The sequence below is a fragment of the Ptychodera flava genome, chromosome 5 (assembly GCF_041260155.1).
Source record: "Ptychodera flava strain L36383 chromosome 5, AS_Pfla_20210202, whole genome shotgun sequence".
NCBI lineage: Eukaryota > Metazoa > Hemichordata > Enteropneusta > Ptychoderidae > Ptychodera > Ptychodera flava.
In genome coordinates this window covers 32,810,480-32,826,745 of record NC_091932.1, presented here as the reverse complement: position 1 = coordinate 32,826,745, position 16,266 = coordinate 32,810,480, and the positions used below count along the sequence as shown (strand labels likewise).

Here is a 16,266-nt window from a genome sequence, read left to right as displayed (position 1 = left end):
AGATTTGGAAATCTAACATGTGTGTTTGAACCAGGCAACTTTGATCTACCCCTGTTTATTACATCTTGCTCCTTGTTTATCTGCGTCAATTTCAACTTCAGTAAACATTTCGTTTAATCAGTCACCTGACGTCATTCAAAGGTTCTTTGCGTAATTTACCAGCTGAAAGTAGTATAGTTTACTGTTAACATCTGAAATACTACCTAACCTTTACAGGACTTCCATTATTAAATTTCAAGTGGCTCACCTGAGTGTTGTTGAAATAGAAATGATTATCGCCATCCAACATTGCTGGTCAGACGAACTACATCCAAGTTTTAAATCTATCCTTTCACTAACTACTAGCTTTATTGTGATATTTGTTCATGGACAAATGTTTATTTGTTTCATAATAAAGAAATCTGTAAATGATTTGGAACAAACAAAGTATTTGTGTTTCATCAACAGAGGTTGCGCTTGTCAGTTTCTTGACGTAAACACAGAATTGGTAAAAGAGTACTATTAATGCGTAATCTCCAGCATGAACAAAAGACTCTTCTGTATAAGGCTGGTCTTTCTTCATAACATTGATAATATTGGTTTATTTGCACTTTGATATGTAAATATGTAGGTATCAAACCATATCATACTGCTATGTCTGTCAATAGAGATATTTGTTGCTCAATGCGGACTGTATTACTGATAATTGCCACCTTGGCTCACAAAATTATGCTACAGCATTTCTCATTTGGAAGAAACTCGATTTAAAATTCAAACTTTTCACTTTAAATTACAACCAATAACAAATGTGTTCGACCAGCCAGCGAGAATGTTAATTATAAATGAACACAGTAAAGTTCTTTCAACATTAATGATACAAAAACGAATCAATGTTAAAATTTTGAGATATGCATTGCCCTTGGATTATAATTAGACGACTTTCTATGTATACGCAAACTGATGAAAAATATATCAAGATTACTCATTAGTAATATTAATAATTGAATTAAAATACACTTTTTATGAAGTACAATGTGTGTGTCAATTAAATATTGGACAATTCATGCACTCTTTGCTAATGACAATTCAATGCAGTTTCTACGTGTTTGTGCAAGAAAATTACTGACAGCAATATTGGCTTTGGCAGCCGTGTCAACTTTAGAATGCAGTAAATGTGGAATGAGCGCTGCGACTTAGCAATCTAGGATTTTGATGTGGCGTACAGGTCACCTGGGAATACTCTAGTTGCCGGGGGAACATTATGGCAATGTAAATATGGCGATTCTTGCTGTTTTAATGTAATTGGTTCTACGTTGGATTTTATTACGGAACAGAGGTGACGGTTTTTTCATTTTCATTGTAACAAGATTTACAAGTCACCCTCATTTTAGTTGTAGCATAAACAGGTGTGTGTCAAAAATGTAAACAGCTGGAATATTGAATTATACAAAAGCAAAAGGTCGTAATGGACCCTGACTGGCCAAGGATAGGAAAACATTCAGGTACAAATCTTGCGCTTTTCCATAGCAAAAAATTAAATACCTTAAAATAATTTTTCTGTACATATTTTTATTTGATCCAAACTCTCCAAAAGTCCCATCTAATCTTGAAATTGATGTTGTAAATACCAAGGTAACCTTGATCCTTAGACTTTGATCACAACTTGTGACTTTGGAAGTTTCATAAATACAAAGCTGTGACCTCTGGCACACAGCCCAGTGACAGTATCACCGGCGTATGACATAGTGTTAGAACTACAACTCAAAGACATTGAAATCTCAAGGCAAGAAAGTCATTCTCTTTTAACAGTGCTGTCGTCAATCCTCTGTTATTTGAGAAGTGGGCTGCTATTGCTGGGCAACTTGAAACGCTGATAAAGGGGGTGGGGGTGGACAGCATGCTTTACGATAAAGCGATTAAAGACAGTGGTCTGCTACAGTTTACCAGAAATAAATACTGACTTATCAGAGCTCTAGCAATTGACAAATCATAATGTTTAATAAAGTTAGGACATTTTTGGCATCAAATATATCATACATTAACATTACTTGAGTCTATGGTTAATTTAACAAATCATTTCATTTTTTCTTGACATAATGATACAAATACATTTTTAGAACTTTTTTCCCATGTTCTTCTTTACCAATATATGACCAACCTGTAAAAAGATAACAAGTTGTCCCTTTCCTGTAGAAAACCGAAAGTTTACTGTGCTTGTTGACTTTGCTTAGTTTGGGATTTTTAGGCAAAATTTTACAATATGTTCATTGAGCTTTTATGGAAGCTGTTTCAATCTTTATGAATTTAAAAAATATTTTTTTCATTACAGGAATCCTGGATTGATTAAGAAGACTGAATAAAATAGTCAAGGAATGGAAATTAACAGTAGTGACATCTTACCTGAACAGTGAAACTTGTCTTGATTTCACTTGTTTCTGGAGTTGGTTTTTCAAAAGCGTGGATGTCAAATACCGGCGTCTTTTTGGCATTGGCGATGGCTGTCGCGGCTCTGTATATGGGGCTGGATTTCTTCTGTTGCTGTATCAGAGTGCGGATTTTACTCGTGATTTCCTTCTTGGCTTCACTGACCACTTCAAACCCACCGCGCTCTTTGTTGAACGCCAGGGGTTCAGGGAATGTCTAAAGGAAAAAAGATTCAAAAACGGGAAGGAGTGAGTTTCGGTACACGGGACTGAAATGGTATAAAAATGAAAAGTTTACACAAAGATTTACACCTGGCAGACAGCATATTGGAGGGTGAATTTCAGAATTGCCAATTTCATCAACTTTAAATGTTTAAATAATTTATTTGATAACTATCATGAAAGTATAATTATCAATTAATCTTTTAGCATGTATCTTTTAAAAAATTGGGCTGTATACTTGATTTCACTCTATGATTTTCTGGAAGGATGATGATGTATTACTGAGAAACTATGAACAATGTGAAAATGGAAGACATGATATTACCACAACTGCACTGCATGGCTAGTCTGATCTATATGCAGAATGAATTCGACAGTATTCATGAATTTAAATTTTTAATCACCTGGGAACAATTTTGATACTGCAAATATAAGTATGAAGTCATAAAAAAATAATTTCATACTCCTTTGTTCATCAATATTTTCTTGAATCATTTGAATATATCCATAACGAGACATTTTGTGGAATTTTTTTTACCAGGGTAGCTGAGGAAAAAATGTCACTGCAGCATTTCAATCTATTGTTTCTTTGAGAGTTGACTGTTCAAATTTACATAGTAAAGTACAATGTTGTAAATATTTCTGAAGTCAACATCACAGAGTTCTGTCCTTTCAGCCTGCAAAACAAAGCGCATTTTACAACGCCCATTGTGATGAATTTGCTCGATAAAAAAGGCTAATCTGTCTGTATGCACACCTGAAAAATGTTTACATTTTTGCAACGGGGGATCAGTCAAGAGTCTGTGTGCAAAGGATTATGGGATTATTTGCTGTCATGGTTATTAATTTTCCTGGGCAAAATTCTGCAAATAAATGTCTCAACAGAGGTATTAGATAGTGTGTTGACATAATCAGGCTCAATACACACTGCAAATACAGAATATCTCTTCTCCATGCAAGTTCTAAATTTACCACAGATGGAGAACGACAAATGAAACAATTTTTTTCAAGAATGGAAATTATGTTATCTGTATCAATTTATATGTTCTGATGATATACATAGACTCGAAATAATCTTTGCTTGGGTCGTTATACGATCAAAATACTGTTTTCATAAACATATTATGGTGACATCTTGCCATAACAAAAATGTTTTCTAACACTGTTGTCGGTGTTTGATACCCTTTGATGGTTACAGTACATCTAAGTTTATTGATAGGTTTGACAGAGATTTACAAAAATGTCCTTCATTTTTTATGGCCATATTAAAGTACTGTCGACAAAACCTGGGCAGTTGCCATCCTAAAATTGACAATGAGGGAAATTTCAGTCAGTCTAACCAAGTGCTAATTCACCAAAGTTTAGTTTACCTATCCCTAAAAATTTCTGCGTAAAAATAGTCTAGTTCCAAAGAATTTATTTGATGCATGAATAGGCCCTAAATATCACACAATGTTGACATTACACTGAAATTTTGGTTTTTAATGATGAAGAGCTGATAGATTTTAAAAATTTGAATACAGTGGTGCGTGGAGACCATCCAATGGATGAAAGGCTTGGTATTTCAGGGGGGTCCACACTTAGAGTAGCTTAATTGTTAAAATCGCTAAAAATGATAAAAATTAACCTTTAATTAAAGTTTGAGAAACTGTTGGCTAGCTCTGTGGGTGTACTATGCACTTTATTGTTGTTTTGGTTGTTGATTGACTTAAAATCTATATTAAATCTAACATCTCCTTTGATTGCATGTCATCCCCAAATACTAGGGAAAGAGGGGACCATGATTTGCTTCTGAAATGTTCAACATTGCAAAACTGTGACAAAATTAATTCTCGCTGTTGAAAAGTACAATTATTTCTGACAATTTCACGCTCTTTGCTCTAAGAAACAAATACATTTTATTCTTCTCTTGAAAGTGTGTTGGAATAAATATTATTTAGCATTATCAACACTACATATTGGGTATATTATACAAAATTATTGTTGAAAATTGAATTTTCTGAGTTGAACCAGTAATTGTAATTTACAGACAAACTGGAAGATACACAAGGAGTTATAACTACAATAGATCCACATAAATAGGGCTTGAAACAATCTGTTTGTGCATGGCTATTTTGTGTACACTTTACAAGTTTACCACTTGACATAATTTAACCTTTGACCTCCACTTTACATGACAACTTCAATCCCAGTACTCTTTGCACTGTAACTTATCTATACATTTTGCAGCAAGTTTTCTGCATAATTTTTATCCACATGGCAACTCCGGTAAACACACTGTCTGTAATTTTAGAGGTCACATCATTGTTTGACTCTAGCTGTTTGGGACTTTTTGTTTCCTAGTGTCTGTGCTCGCTACACTACTCCTTTGAACATTTTACGCTGCATTTGCCACACACAATATGTCATTGTATGCAGATACCAGTGAGGCAAGCTATCTTGCGGAATCAAATCGATACAAGAGAGACACACAGCCCAGGCTACAATGGGTTGTAACTTTGATAGAAACCTTTGTGATCTAAAGCCGACAATAATCATCTGTGTCCAAGAGTCTTGGTTTCAATACTGAATCAATATACGGTATACATTATGCATGTGCACCAGTGTGTGTGTGAGGGTGTGTGTGTGTGTGTGTGTGGCCATATTGTTCTGAGAAATACATGTAGGTTTAAATGTTTGTAATTATATATATATATATATATATTATATATATATATATATATATATATATATATATATATATATATATATATATATATATATATATATATATATATATTATAAACACACACTATACACACACTAAACAAAGGTCTAAATAATGAATATGAACCATTATGACTGTATCAACAGGACACAGAATGACTAACTTTCAATATTTATACTCAGATATATCTGTTGTATTTTGGCTTTCCCAGTTGCTTATCTTCAAAATGTACCGTTAATTTTGGATTAAAATACACTATGCAATTTGCACACATATTATAATATATTGAAAAAAAGTTTCATGAAAAATTATTATATAGAATGACATATTGTTACTTTAAAAGCAGAAAAACCCAATCTACAGTTTCTTCCACCTGCGATGTTATTGAAAAATTGTTTGTTGAAAAGGACTTGTCAAGCTTTAACTGAGGAAATCCTTCTTGATTTAATACTGGATAAAGTTTGAACAGAGATTTCTGTTTACATACGAATCATTTCTCAACTTTGCTGTCAATTTGTCCTCATTGAATGTGAACTTACCGGAAGAGACAAAAAGTAGTTGAAATATTCCACAAAGAGATCATCTGTGGCCAAGTAGTCCTCCTGTGAACAATAAAAGATAAGGTTATCTCGGAGTTAATAAAAATTTTAATAAATAATTTAATAATTAAAGTTAATAAATACATCAAAGTGTAATACGACACAAAAAATTTGGTTTACTTATGTCCTGGGATATTTTGATAATGTTTACAAAATACCTTAGAGATAAAAAAATCTGCAAAATGAAGTATGTTCATTGAGACTTTTTGTAGTGTGTATAAAAAATGAAAAAAATTGACATGTGTAACTTTTATATTCAACGATGTCTTTGTTTTCTTGACAAAATAACAAAATTTTTGCATTCAGTTCTGAAGTGACTGTTCTTTCAGTTGGTTGGTTGAGAATGTATCGACACATTAGCATTTAAGTTCAAATGTACGGGGTAAAGTGGATTTTCAGGATAAAAAACTGGGTAATTAGGATAAAAATACTGGAAATGGAACAACAGCAAATAGACATTTTATGTACAAGCCTGTGCCAGTGTGAGACTTTCCAAAGATTCTTGCATAAATGTACTCACGAAATTATATTGGAAATAATTCTAAGCCAACATGACAAAGGGTTGTAATTGAAAAACTGTTTTTTATCGCTCCAGTTCTAGTGTGTTGTCCCGGTTATCCAGTTTTTTATCCTGAAAATCCTGTTTGTTGTCTCATATTTTATCTGCACTACTGCAGCGTTCTGCACTCCTTTTATGAGATGTTTATTGAAAGTGTGGTTGGCTACGTGTATCTACAGTGCACAGCCTGAAGAAATCCTTTCTATACAACAGAGGATGGCATTATCCATCAGTACAGCACAAACCCTGTTCCTCCTGGGCCTATCACCCATCATACTGATAAGTGGGTGAAAAACGATATTGAGCCGAAACCTTTTATTTTCAAAAACTTCAAGCCTCGTGTACAAGAATATAGAGTACCTCTGCTTGGTATGGCAGTTTGAGCCCCGGAAAAACCCTCCTGAATATAGTCTCAGTCATTGTACTTTGGCTGGCAATTACATACAAAGACGTTGAATGACTGTCACTGACCCAGCATGATGATGGCACCTGAATGCCAACTTCTTTGAACCTCAAAATCACTACAATTTAAACGTACTTGGCAGAACTCGCATTGATTACTGAAAGATTTAGGGTACACACTGTCCACATTCAGACTTTTCCCCAGATCCATGAATCGATGCAGTCACGGAATTCTATCAGAAACAATTCCCAGCCACTCTTTCCTCATAAAAAGGACATAAATCCTACCTGTGGCACATCTATTGTTCTATGCATGTCACTATTTAATTCACACCTTGCAGTTCTTTGTTTTCCATTGAAATCTTTTGAAACAATCTGCTTGCTGTTTAATCTCATCAAGAACTATGCCCCTATAAGTCCTGACAACAATATTGGAAAGTGTTCCACAGAAGTACTTGAGAAGGATTTGTGCACAATGGAGGTTACCTTGTACCCTACGGCTTATTACCCAAGGTTCAAACCTTGGCAAACAACGTTTTGTGTACTAAAGGCATTAGACTTTCAGTTGTATAATCATGTGATTAACCATTTGGTTCATGCAAGACTTCTGAAGTTTTAAGCTTTTAATTAAGAGATAATCTTGGATTTAATTTACAAAACAGCAGTGGAATTTTCCAAAATTCTTCAAAACACAGTGTGGTAATGTTGTCTTTCAAACTGTTTTTTTCCTTAAATTTCTCACAAAACATAATGTGGCAACCAATAATTTCCTTTTTTATGCTGAAAAGATAAAGTACTGGCAGACAATGATGACTTCTGCTCTGTGAAGCTCACCATAAACTTTTTAAGTGAAAAAAGGCTACGTAAACGGTGGCTGGTCTACATTGACATATTTTTGTCACTGTAGGTTTGTGTTTGACTTGGTTCTAGTCAGTGATTTTGTAAAATAAAGTAATTTCAGCCGATTTTTGAGCAATAATATTACTTTTTATATAAAATGCTTTGACCTGGATGACTGTAATATGATATGATTGTACACAGATTTTATACTGAGCCATATGAATGTGCGATATCGGGGCATCTGTGAATTGAATAGGATTGATAAGATGCGGCCAGAATCACCTCATGATAACCCTTCTAAATTGTGATGGCTTTACATCGCGTTTACAAAAACAGTTGCGATAAGTCTTCAACATCATATTCACAAAATCACTTTTAATCACAGACTTGTACAAAGTCTACTGCATGCAATACATGATTTTAAAACCTCTTTTGTACAACTGCAACTTCACCTTGAAGAAAATTCCCCTAGGTATTTTGGACTTAGATGCACCAAAGACACACGAAAAGTACTCTTCCCCTTCGAAATTTTTCATGTAGAGGTTGACAGCTTCAAACAATACCTGTCTCTATGCTGTCTCTTTCATTTCTGTTGGCGCTGACAACTGCATTGAAAAGCAAATAGAGAAAATGGCTGGGTGGAGTACTTAACCTTTCTCAGTTACTGACCCAATCAGAATTATTTTGTACCATATTACTAGTCTTCTTATTTCAATTTACTCTATGATGGAAATTCATCACCCATTGGATGGCTTGTGGCCACAGTTTGAGAGTAGAAAGTCAGTAATTTGTGCAGTTATTAACTCCCTACTTTTCACAGCAATTTTCAAGATAATTTACAATTTTGTGTTCTCACTGTTGAACAGTACCACTAACAGTACAAGCTCAGAACTGTCTTGTTATTAATGGTGGAATAGATTTGTTAAGAAACTTTAAAATTTACAAAGAAATTTCTCATCACTGATAACGGCAATATGGACTTTGTTAAGGAGAGGTTAGGGTGAAATTTCACAAGAATTTGGAGATTTCAAAGTTAAGACTTTGATGGACGTTTGCTGAATATTTAGTGATACAAAAATTCTGATCTTATTTGTTTTTTTATTTTATTTTATTGTTAGGTAATTGCATTTGAAGTGATTATTCATAATATTTAAGAATTCAACAGATATCATGTTGCTGAAGATTAAGGAGTGACTGCAGAGTAAAGGTCATCGGGTCATCACCCGGGTAACTGTCATGGCTGACAGCTGGTTGCAAGCTTTTGGTTGCTATGCTGTGGTTTCCCTAGTAACACAAACAGCCATAATGTCTGCAACGTGATTTTGAACATGCTCGGTAATTTGAGCTCACAAGCAGATTCTAGTTCCACGTCTTGCTTTAATTTATTTGGTACTAGTTGGCTAGACTCATTTGCTTGTGTTATCCTTGATCCTATACAACGGCATACAATAGGGCTGGAAAACACTGATAGACTAGCCTTGGCTACATAAATCACAGTTTTAACTTCTGAATTTTTTCACTCAAGGCCTCTGCAAACAAAACAATGCTGCCTAGCACCTCATTCCTTTTTCAACTGTTATTTTCATTTTCATCTGCAGGAAAATAGCTGTTAAATACCTTTGGATTGGAAGAGTATATTCATAATGTACAACAAGAAAACTTAAATATATATAAATGTAACAGTATTTCCATAATATTAATATTTACGAGGCATAAAATGGTGAGAACAGCTGTGAAATGATTCATATATGGTACCTTATATTTCTGGATCTATAGCATGCATATTGTGGGCACAAAGTTTGAAAATGTCCTTTTTTATTAACCTGATACCTACTTAAGTATAAGTTCTTTTACGTATCGCGTATTGTGTTTATTTTATTTCTTAAAATATATGATAAACAATTTTTCTGTACAATGTTACTATTGGTTTTTCTTTTTTTCACATTTATATTCTATATCTCCCTACGGTTAAATGGTTGATTCCTGATCAAATAATCCAGTGGACAGACAATTCATCTCTGATCAAACGATAAAGACGACAGACAATCATAATCTTTGATATGCTCATCAAGCTTATCAGATTTGTAATCGGCAAGTTTATGGATGTTTCGGCTAATCCCGCCATGTTATGCAAAAATCACACACGCTTCTGATCTGACGATATCAATGAGATATCCGCCACTGAATTTCACCTGCGCTGCTACCCGATACCAAAGTTCCGATTTGATTCCCTATAAATCATCAGTATAATTTAAGTTCCAAAATAATTTCCTTTGAAAACAATGGACATCCTATCAGCTGTGTGGATACAAGCACTACACTGAATTATTTATAGAGTTCATCTCTGCATCTTTGTGTCAAAAGTACATTTGTCATTTTTGATTGACTAGTACTCAAATTTGCATCCTGTCAAATTGCCTACTGCGTGATACTGATTGCCATTCAAATTTTTTGTCAAAAAATCTACGCTTTCGATTCAATGTTTCATGGAATGTAAGTTTGTCCCGACAAAAAGAGCACTCAGCCAGTCATGTAGTTTAAAACCGAGATGAATGTGAAAACAGAGGAACTGGCATTGTACAGGTTTCCTCTTTAATTGTAAAGGAATGAATGGCTTCGGGAGAATTCAACTTCATGACGTTGTAGTCTGTCAGTGGTAACATTGAATGATAACATTCCTAATGCTTCACTTTAATTGATGTTCCTCTCCATGGAGACAAACTTCAAGAATTAGTACTGACAGTAATCCATTGCTTGTGCATTCACTCACATTCAAAAAGAAATTGACAAAGCCTGGATGTCCAATTTCCATGACAACGGCCATTCATGGCAGGGGTCACACGGGTTCATGATACTTGTTCAATTTAGATACATCTAATTTCCATGACAACAGCAGTTGCGGTCTGTCTTCACTGACCTGTCATTAGTCTTTGTGGGTATTTTGACTCAGTGATGTCAATTACTCATAAAATTTACCATGATGTCAATTCAGTTCGTTTAATCAAAATCCCAGCAGAATTTGCTCTACCGCTGTACCATTGATGAGAAAGAATAAATTTTTAAGCAAAATCTGCAGCTGAAATGTCTCTTTGTATCTCATATTAAAAAGTTATCAAATAGAACAATTTTTTTTTCTCTAGTACAAGTCAAGTTGAACACAAAAAGTACACCATTCATTAAAACATTTAACCCTTTCACCACAATGGTTTGGCCCAAATCCACTTTCATCAATGGTGTTTGTGGACCTGTTCACTGGGAATTGAAGGGTGAGCAGGTTGAAAACTGTCAAATTCAACATAGAAAAAGAGTTACAGAGCTAACTGATATTTTTTTATCATGTGTTTGTCATAGATGGTCCTGGGGGAGCACACAGTTATTTTTTAAAATTTTCCTGTTCATTTGTTCAGTTCAGTTGTTACTTGAGGCAAGCCAACCCATCGCATCATAGAACTCGTTCCAAAATCCAATAAATTTCACAGCTTAATTCACAATCAGCCGACTCAATTGTTGAGTAACTATGGCTATGTTTGGTACATAAGGCAATAATTCTGACTGATTCAAAAGATGAATTGATCCAATTTGGAATGCCTTAACATACGCTTTTGTTGTACAAAATCAATCTGAAAACAGTCCACAAAACAACCTGGTTGAGGTGCTGAGATACAATGTAAACCCTGCTTAGAGTTGATTTGAAACACGGCAGGTAGTTTTCTATTGGTGTCAGAGGGCATAGGTCAATTCGACCTTCAAACGGAAAGAATTTGATACCTTTTTTCAGCCTAGGTTTAAATTATTATTAGACACAAAAGGCAGCAAAAACAGTCCCATAATTTTTTTAACTTCATGTCTGAACCAACTATTGAGTCCAATATGGCATGCATTTGTTTCTAAGGCCAGCCATTTACAAACAGTGCATCAAACCTTGTTTTCACAAAATGGATTTCCCATTTCTAAGATAATGGATGGATCTAATTTTACTGATGGTTATGAATAAAGCACCTGAATGATTGATGAAAAAAATACAGTTATCTGCCAGCTAACATGTGTATCTCAAAATTGGTCACATGCGACACAATTTCACCACTGAGTATTCTCGCTTGCAGGCTTGCTATACGATATTTTGAACACTTCCTTAATGTACACAAATTCACCAGACCTCTTTTCACGTTCTTTCAAGGAGCTTTCAATAATTTATAACACTTTCGGCTGATTATACCTGACAACTCTGTGTTGTTTGCCTATTTGCTGCGGCAATAAAAACCAGGCAATAAATTCAACGTAAAAATACAAGGCAGACGGGGTCATACCATTATCCTAGTAAAATTCCTTGTAGCACTGACGGCCTTTATAGTTCATCTTCTTTCTTTTTAAACTGTCGATATTTTGTATGCTGTCATGACTCATTAAAATTTAAAGCATGATGACATTTCATACAAATAAAACAATATTCCATGAATTTTCCGAGCGTGAAATTAGGTTTTACTACACACAAAGTATGGAAATATTCATTAGTTAATAATATTTCATAATCTTAAATATTCTATGAAAACTAATTTTCATTAAGCTAATTAAAAGTCACATCTTTCATAACCCAGCAAGTTCTTTCTAATGATTATGAGCCAAGGCCATTTTTTCAGGATTGCTGTTCATATCTTGCATTTGACATGATGGAAAAAACATTCACGAAAATCCATTTCAATCACTTCTTTATCCCGAGGGTAAATGTCTCCTGAGATTTCCAGAAAAAAGGAAAATATGATTAAAAATAATGACAGCGTTGTCGGTCTGTATGGATACCTTGTTTCCCCATTGAAATGACTTATTTTATCTAATTATTCTAGATACACAATTGAACAAAATGTGATTATATTCACTACGATAATTACTCAATTTATCGGTTAATAGACAGTTTATCAATATTGTCAACACTGTGGTAATCATATTTTGACCATTTGAAGCAATACCAAGATATCTTGACACATCTTTTCCTCGTAAGACTGAAAAGAGTACCGTTGCTGATTGATGGCTGTAATAACTATTAAAATCCTTAGACTTCTAAAATGAAATATCAGAGGGAAGTTAATGTACAGTAAATGCCATTTTACTTAGACCTCCCGTGAAAACTCAGAATGGTATGCCCCATACCATGGACCCCCCTGTGAAAATTCAGAATGGTATGCCCCTGGCAGAGCATTTCCTATGTTGTTTATATCATAGAGTCTACAAATTTCCTGTCTTGGATATTTTATCATTTACCAGATGACCACTGACAGCAAACTAATCTAGTGTTGCTTGCTGAGTGTTTGAACATCTGAGTGCCTACAATGGGGCCGTAATTGCCCAATGTGGATGTGATGTTCAGATCTTGGAATTTCAAAACAGGAAACATATGTCGCATCCAGTGGCTTTTTCATTAGTAGTTTCTGGTAGTTTTAGTGTAAACTACCAGTTACTCAGTACATCTAATGCTTGAAGCATAACTAATTAGTATTCATTTATGCAAGTGGTATTGTTTGAATGTACAAATTATATGATAATGACTCATTATCAATGGTGAATATTCATGAGCCTTGGATCGCGCAATATATTAGGCTGTGGTTTGCTGTTTCCAATGCAAAAATCATCATGGGGACAGTGTTTGTAATGGTATGATTCTGTTTTCTTTTTTTCTCATGTTGTAAGATATTGTGGGTATTCTTTTATCGAGATACACGTTTAAATTTTCAAATATCGACTTAAAGTCCGTTGACTGACATACAGTATAGGCTTGATGAAACTGTTCTGGTGTACACCTGGCGTCACATCAACGATATTCATGTTATCCTTAAACATGTGTTATCAGTATGTTATTGCAGTTTCCACAGATTTGATAAATGTTCACCATATGAACGACAAAAGGAAGTGATCAGGGCCTTTCAAATTCTGATTTGTTATCTCAGACACATCTTATCATCTATATTATTAGTGGTGTTATTAATATTCCCCTGGTGGCACAAGGAACTTGAAATATACATGCCACCCACTTGGTAATTAGACAAGTTACTCCTAAATACTAAAGGAAGTGAGAAAAAAATAGTTGGAAACTGATGTCAAATATTTTTTGAATCTTTGTAAAGGCATTCTTTGTAAATACATGCAAGCCTTTTGTTGAATTGCGTGGCAAAAAGTATTTTTCAATATTACAGTAACCAGGGCTGTAGACTCTCACAACCCCTCACTGGCTACACAATGTTTCTGGTGTAGCCAAGCTCGGTAAGCTGGTGTAGCCAACGAGGTAACACTTGCCAGTGCTAAGCCAGGCTACACTAATGCGTAGCCAGCTGCTGTGAGATTCTGTGAGTCTACCAGGGCTTTATAGAAACAGAAGTTTGAAGCAATGCAGCTGATGTTTTCCAGTACAGTATTCATTATAGAGAAATAAAATACAAGTTCCAAACAGCGCCTTATATAAGATGTTATACCATAGTGAGAATGAACAGATCAAAATGCTGCTTGTTTGAACCTTTAATTAAGGAGAAATGCCAAAATTTGAGAGTGATTATGTTTATAAAAATTACAAAAAAGTATGTAAAAGTAATGCATTTGTTTTATCTCTTTTACGTGAAAGTGTAAATGAAAGCTCTGGCGTTTTCAAAGTTTTTGTTATTACATAAAGCTGACAGCAAAGCCAGCATAGTCATCATGAACATAAATTTTTGATGTATTTTCCAGGATTTTGCTTGTTTATAAAATACAGATTCTTGGTTCTACTCTGAGATTTGTGTCAAAAAGACTTCTGTCCTACTTGTCAACACAGCCACCATGTGTTCAATATCCAATGCCATAGCTGATACTGAATTTGAATCCAGACCAGAATTCATTCATCAGCAATAAATAATATTACATGTTTTACACTATGTTGTGTTGCCAATGTTAAAACTAATGTATTATAACATACTTCTATGAGATGATTAAGAAAATAAACTTATTTTAAAGAACAAAGAACAATAATAATTCATGTACTGTAGTTACATATTGCTAGCCTTTTTGACAGCCCTAAAAATTATACTTAAAAAATTCATATGACATGCTCACATGATATTATGCAATGTGTACACTGAAACGTTCCAAGAAATATGATAAAAATAGTACATTTACCAGACACTGCTCAGCTCCCCACCCACCCTCTGTAATGTGTTAGTTTATTTTTTTCTGATCAAATTGTTTGACATGAGAACAACCGAGAATTGTACACATTGTACCTGTCATCTGACATAATATTAGATTTCTTTCGTGAGTGTGCTGTGCTCAGTTCAGTTTTCAATATGTCTTCTCTCATTTCAATGTGGCAATATAGGCAAGGGATGTAGCAGTATTTCACTTTCCATTGATTTTATTCCCTTTTTATTAACTTATTTTCATGGATCATTCTCATTTTACGCTTTAAAAAAAAAAAATTGCAAATTCAAATCCTTAGTTCCCTAAAAGGTATAATAGATCAAAGTTTGTAGGGTGGAAATTTCACAAACATTCTATATATAAAGGTTAGGTTAATCAATGGTATGACAAACTTCGAACCAGAATTTTCCGCTTTTTTTATTTCTTGTTTTGCTTCTATTTGAAAACAATTACGGCCAGACGATTCTGTAATAAGTGTATATTGATCAAACAGTAGATTAAAAAAGGCAAACACACTTGTAGGAAGAATAATGGTTGAAAACAAAAAAGGCCGACAAACAAAAAACAATAGTATAACATCCAAAGGTTATTCGTAGGGACTGTCCATAAATCATTAGTTCCTTATCGAAATATTTATATTATCTCGTTTCTCCTTCGGAATGATATCAGATTGTGACGTTGAACGCTAATTTGTTTTAATTACGGTGTGGAGGTCTCTTTTGTACCCTCATGATTTCGGACACTTGTAAAGGACCTGCGTCTGTACAGATCGCCGCTGAGCAAAAAAAGCACACGTTTAGCACCTCAATTAATTTTAATATAACGGGTCTGTCTCCGACACTGTAAGGTCGGTAGGTCACTACCTCAGTACCTGAACGTATTATCAAACTTTATGAGCTCTGTCGATCAATTCCCACCGGGCTCTATTCCCAATGGTACACAAATTACAGCAGATAAATGTTGTAACTCTTGTATGACAGAACACAAGTTTGTTTTTATTACGGTCCATCCAGCAGGTACGGTCACTTAAACGCGTACACGCTCTGAAGGTTAAAACCGCTTGTAAGAGAGGTCTCCAGGGTTGCATATTGGTTGTTGTATGATATGTTGCTAATGGTTTAAAACCAATGAATAAATACAAAAAATAAATAAAAGCTTTTCATCAACGAAAATTAATGGAGCACTCATGTGGGAAATTGAAGATAATAAGGGTATTATTTACTCACCAGATCTTCGACGGACACACTTGGCGGTTCTGAAATTTGAAATATTAAAAAGAGGGTCTTAGCGCTAGTCTGGGCAACCACTGGTTTTTTTTGTGTGTGAGTGATAGGTGACTTAAGTTTCAGTTGTGTTGGCCATCGCCACTCAGAACAT

General features: G+C 34.5%; 1 protein-coding gene across 2 annotated transcripts in view; it reads right to left on the bottom strand.

Moving 5' to 3' along the window:
• Positions 1-16,266, bottom strand: part of LOC139133542 (regulator of G-protein signaling 22-like) — a 40,330-nt gene that overhangs the window by 23,577 nt on the left and 487 nt on the right. For both annotated transcript variants that reach the window (XM_070700212.1, XM_070700213.1), the window contains exons 2-4: positions 16,116-16,144; positions 5,871-5,933; positions 2,380-2,619 (exon numbers count right to left, since the gene is read on the bottom strand). In XM_070700212.1, the coding sequence (XP_070556313.1) occupies positions 2,380-2,619; positions 5,871-5,933; positions 16,116-16,144 (332 nt within the window). The remainder of the gene's footprint in view (positions 1-2,379; positions 2,620-5,870; positions 5,934-16,115; positions 16,145-16,266) is intronic.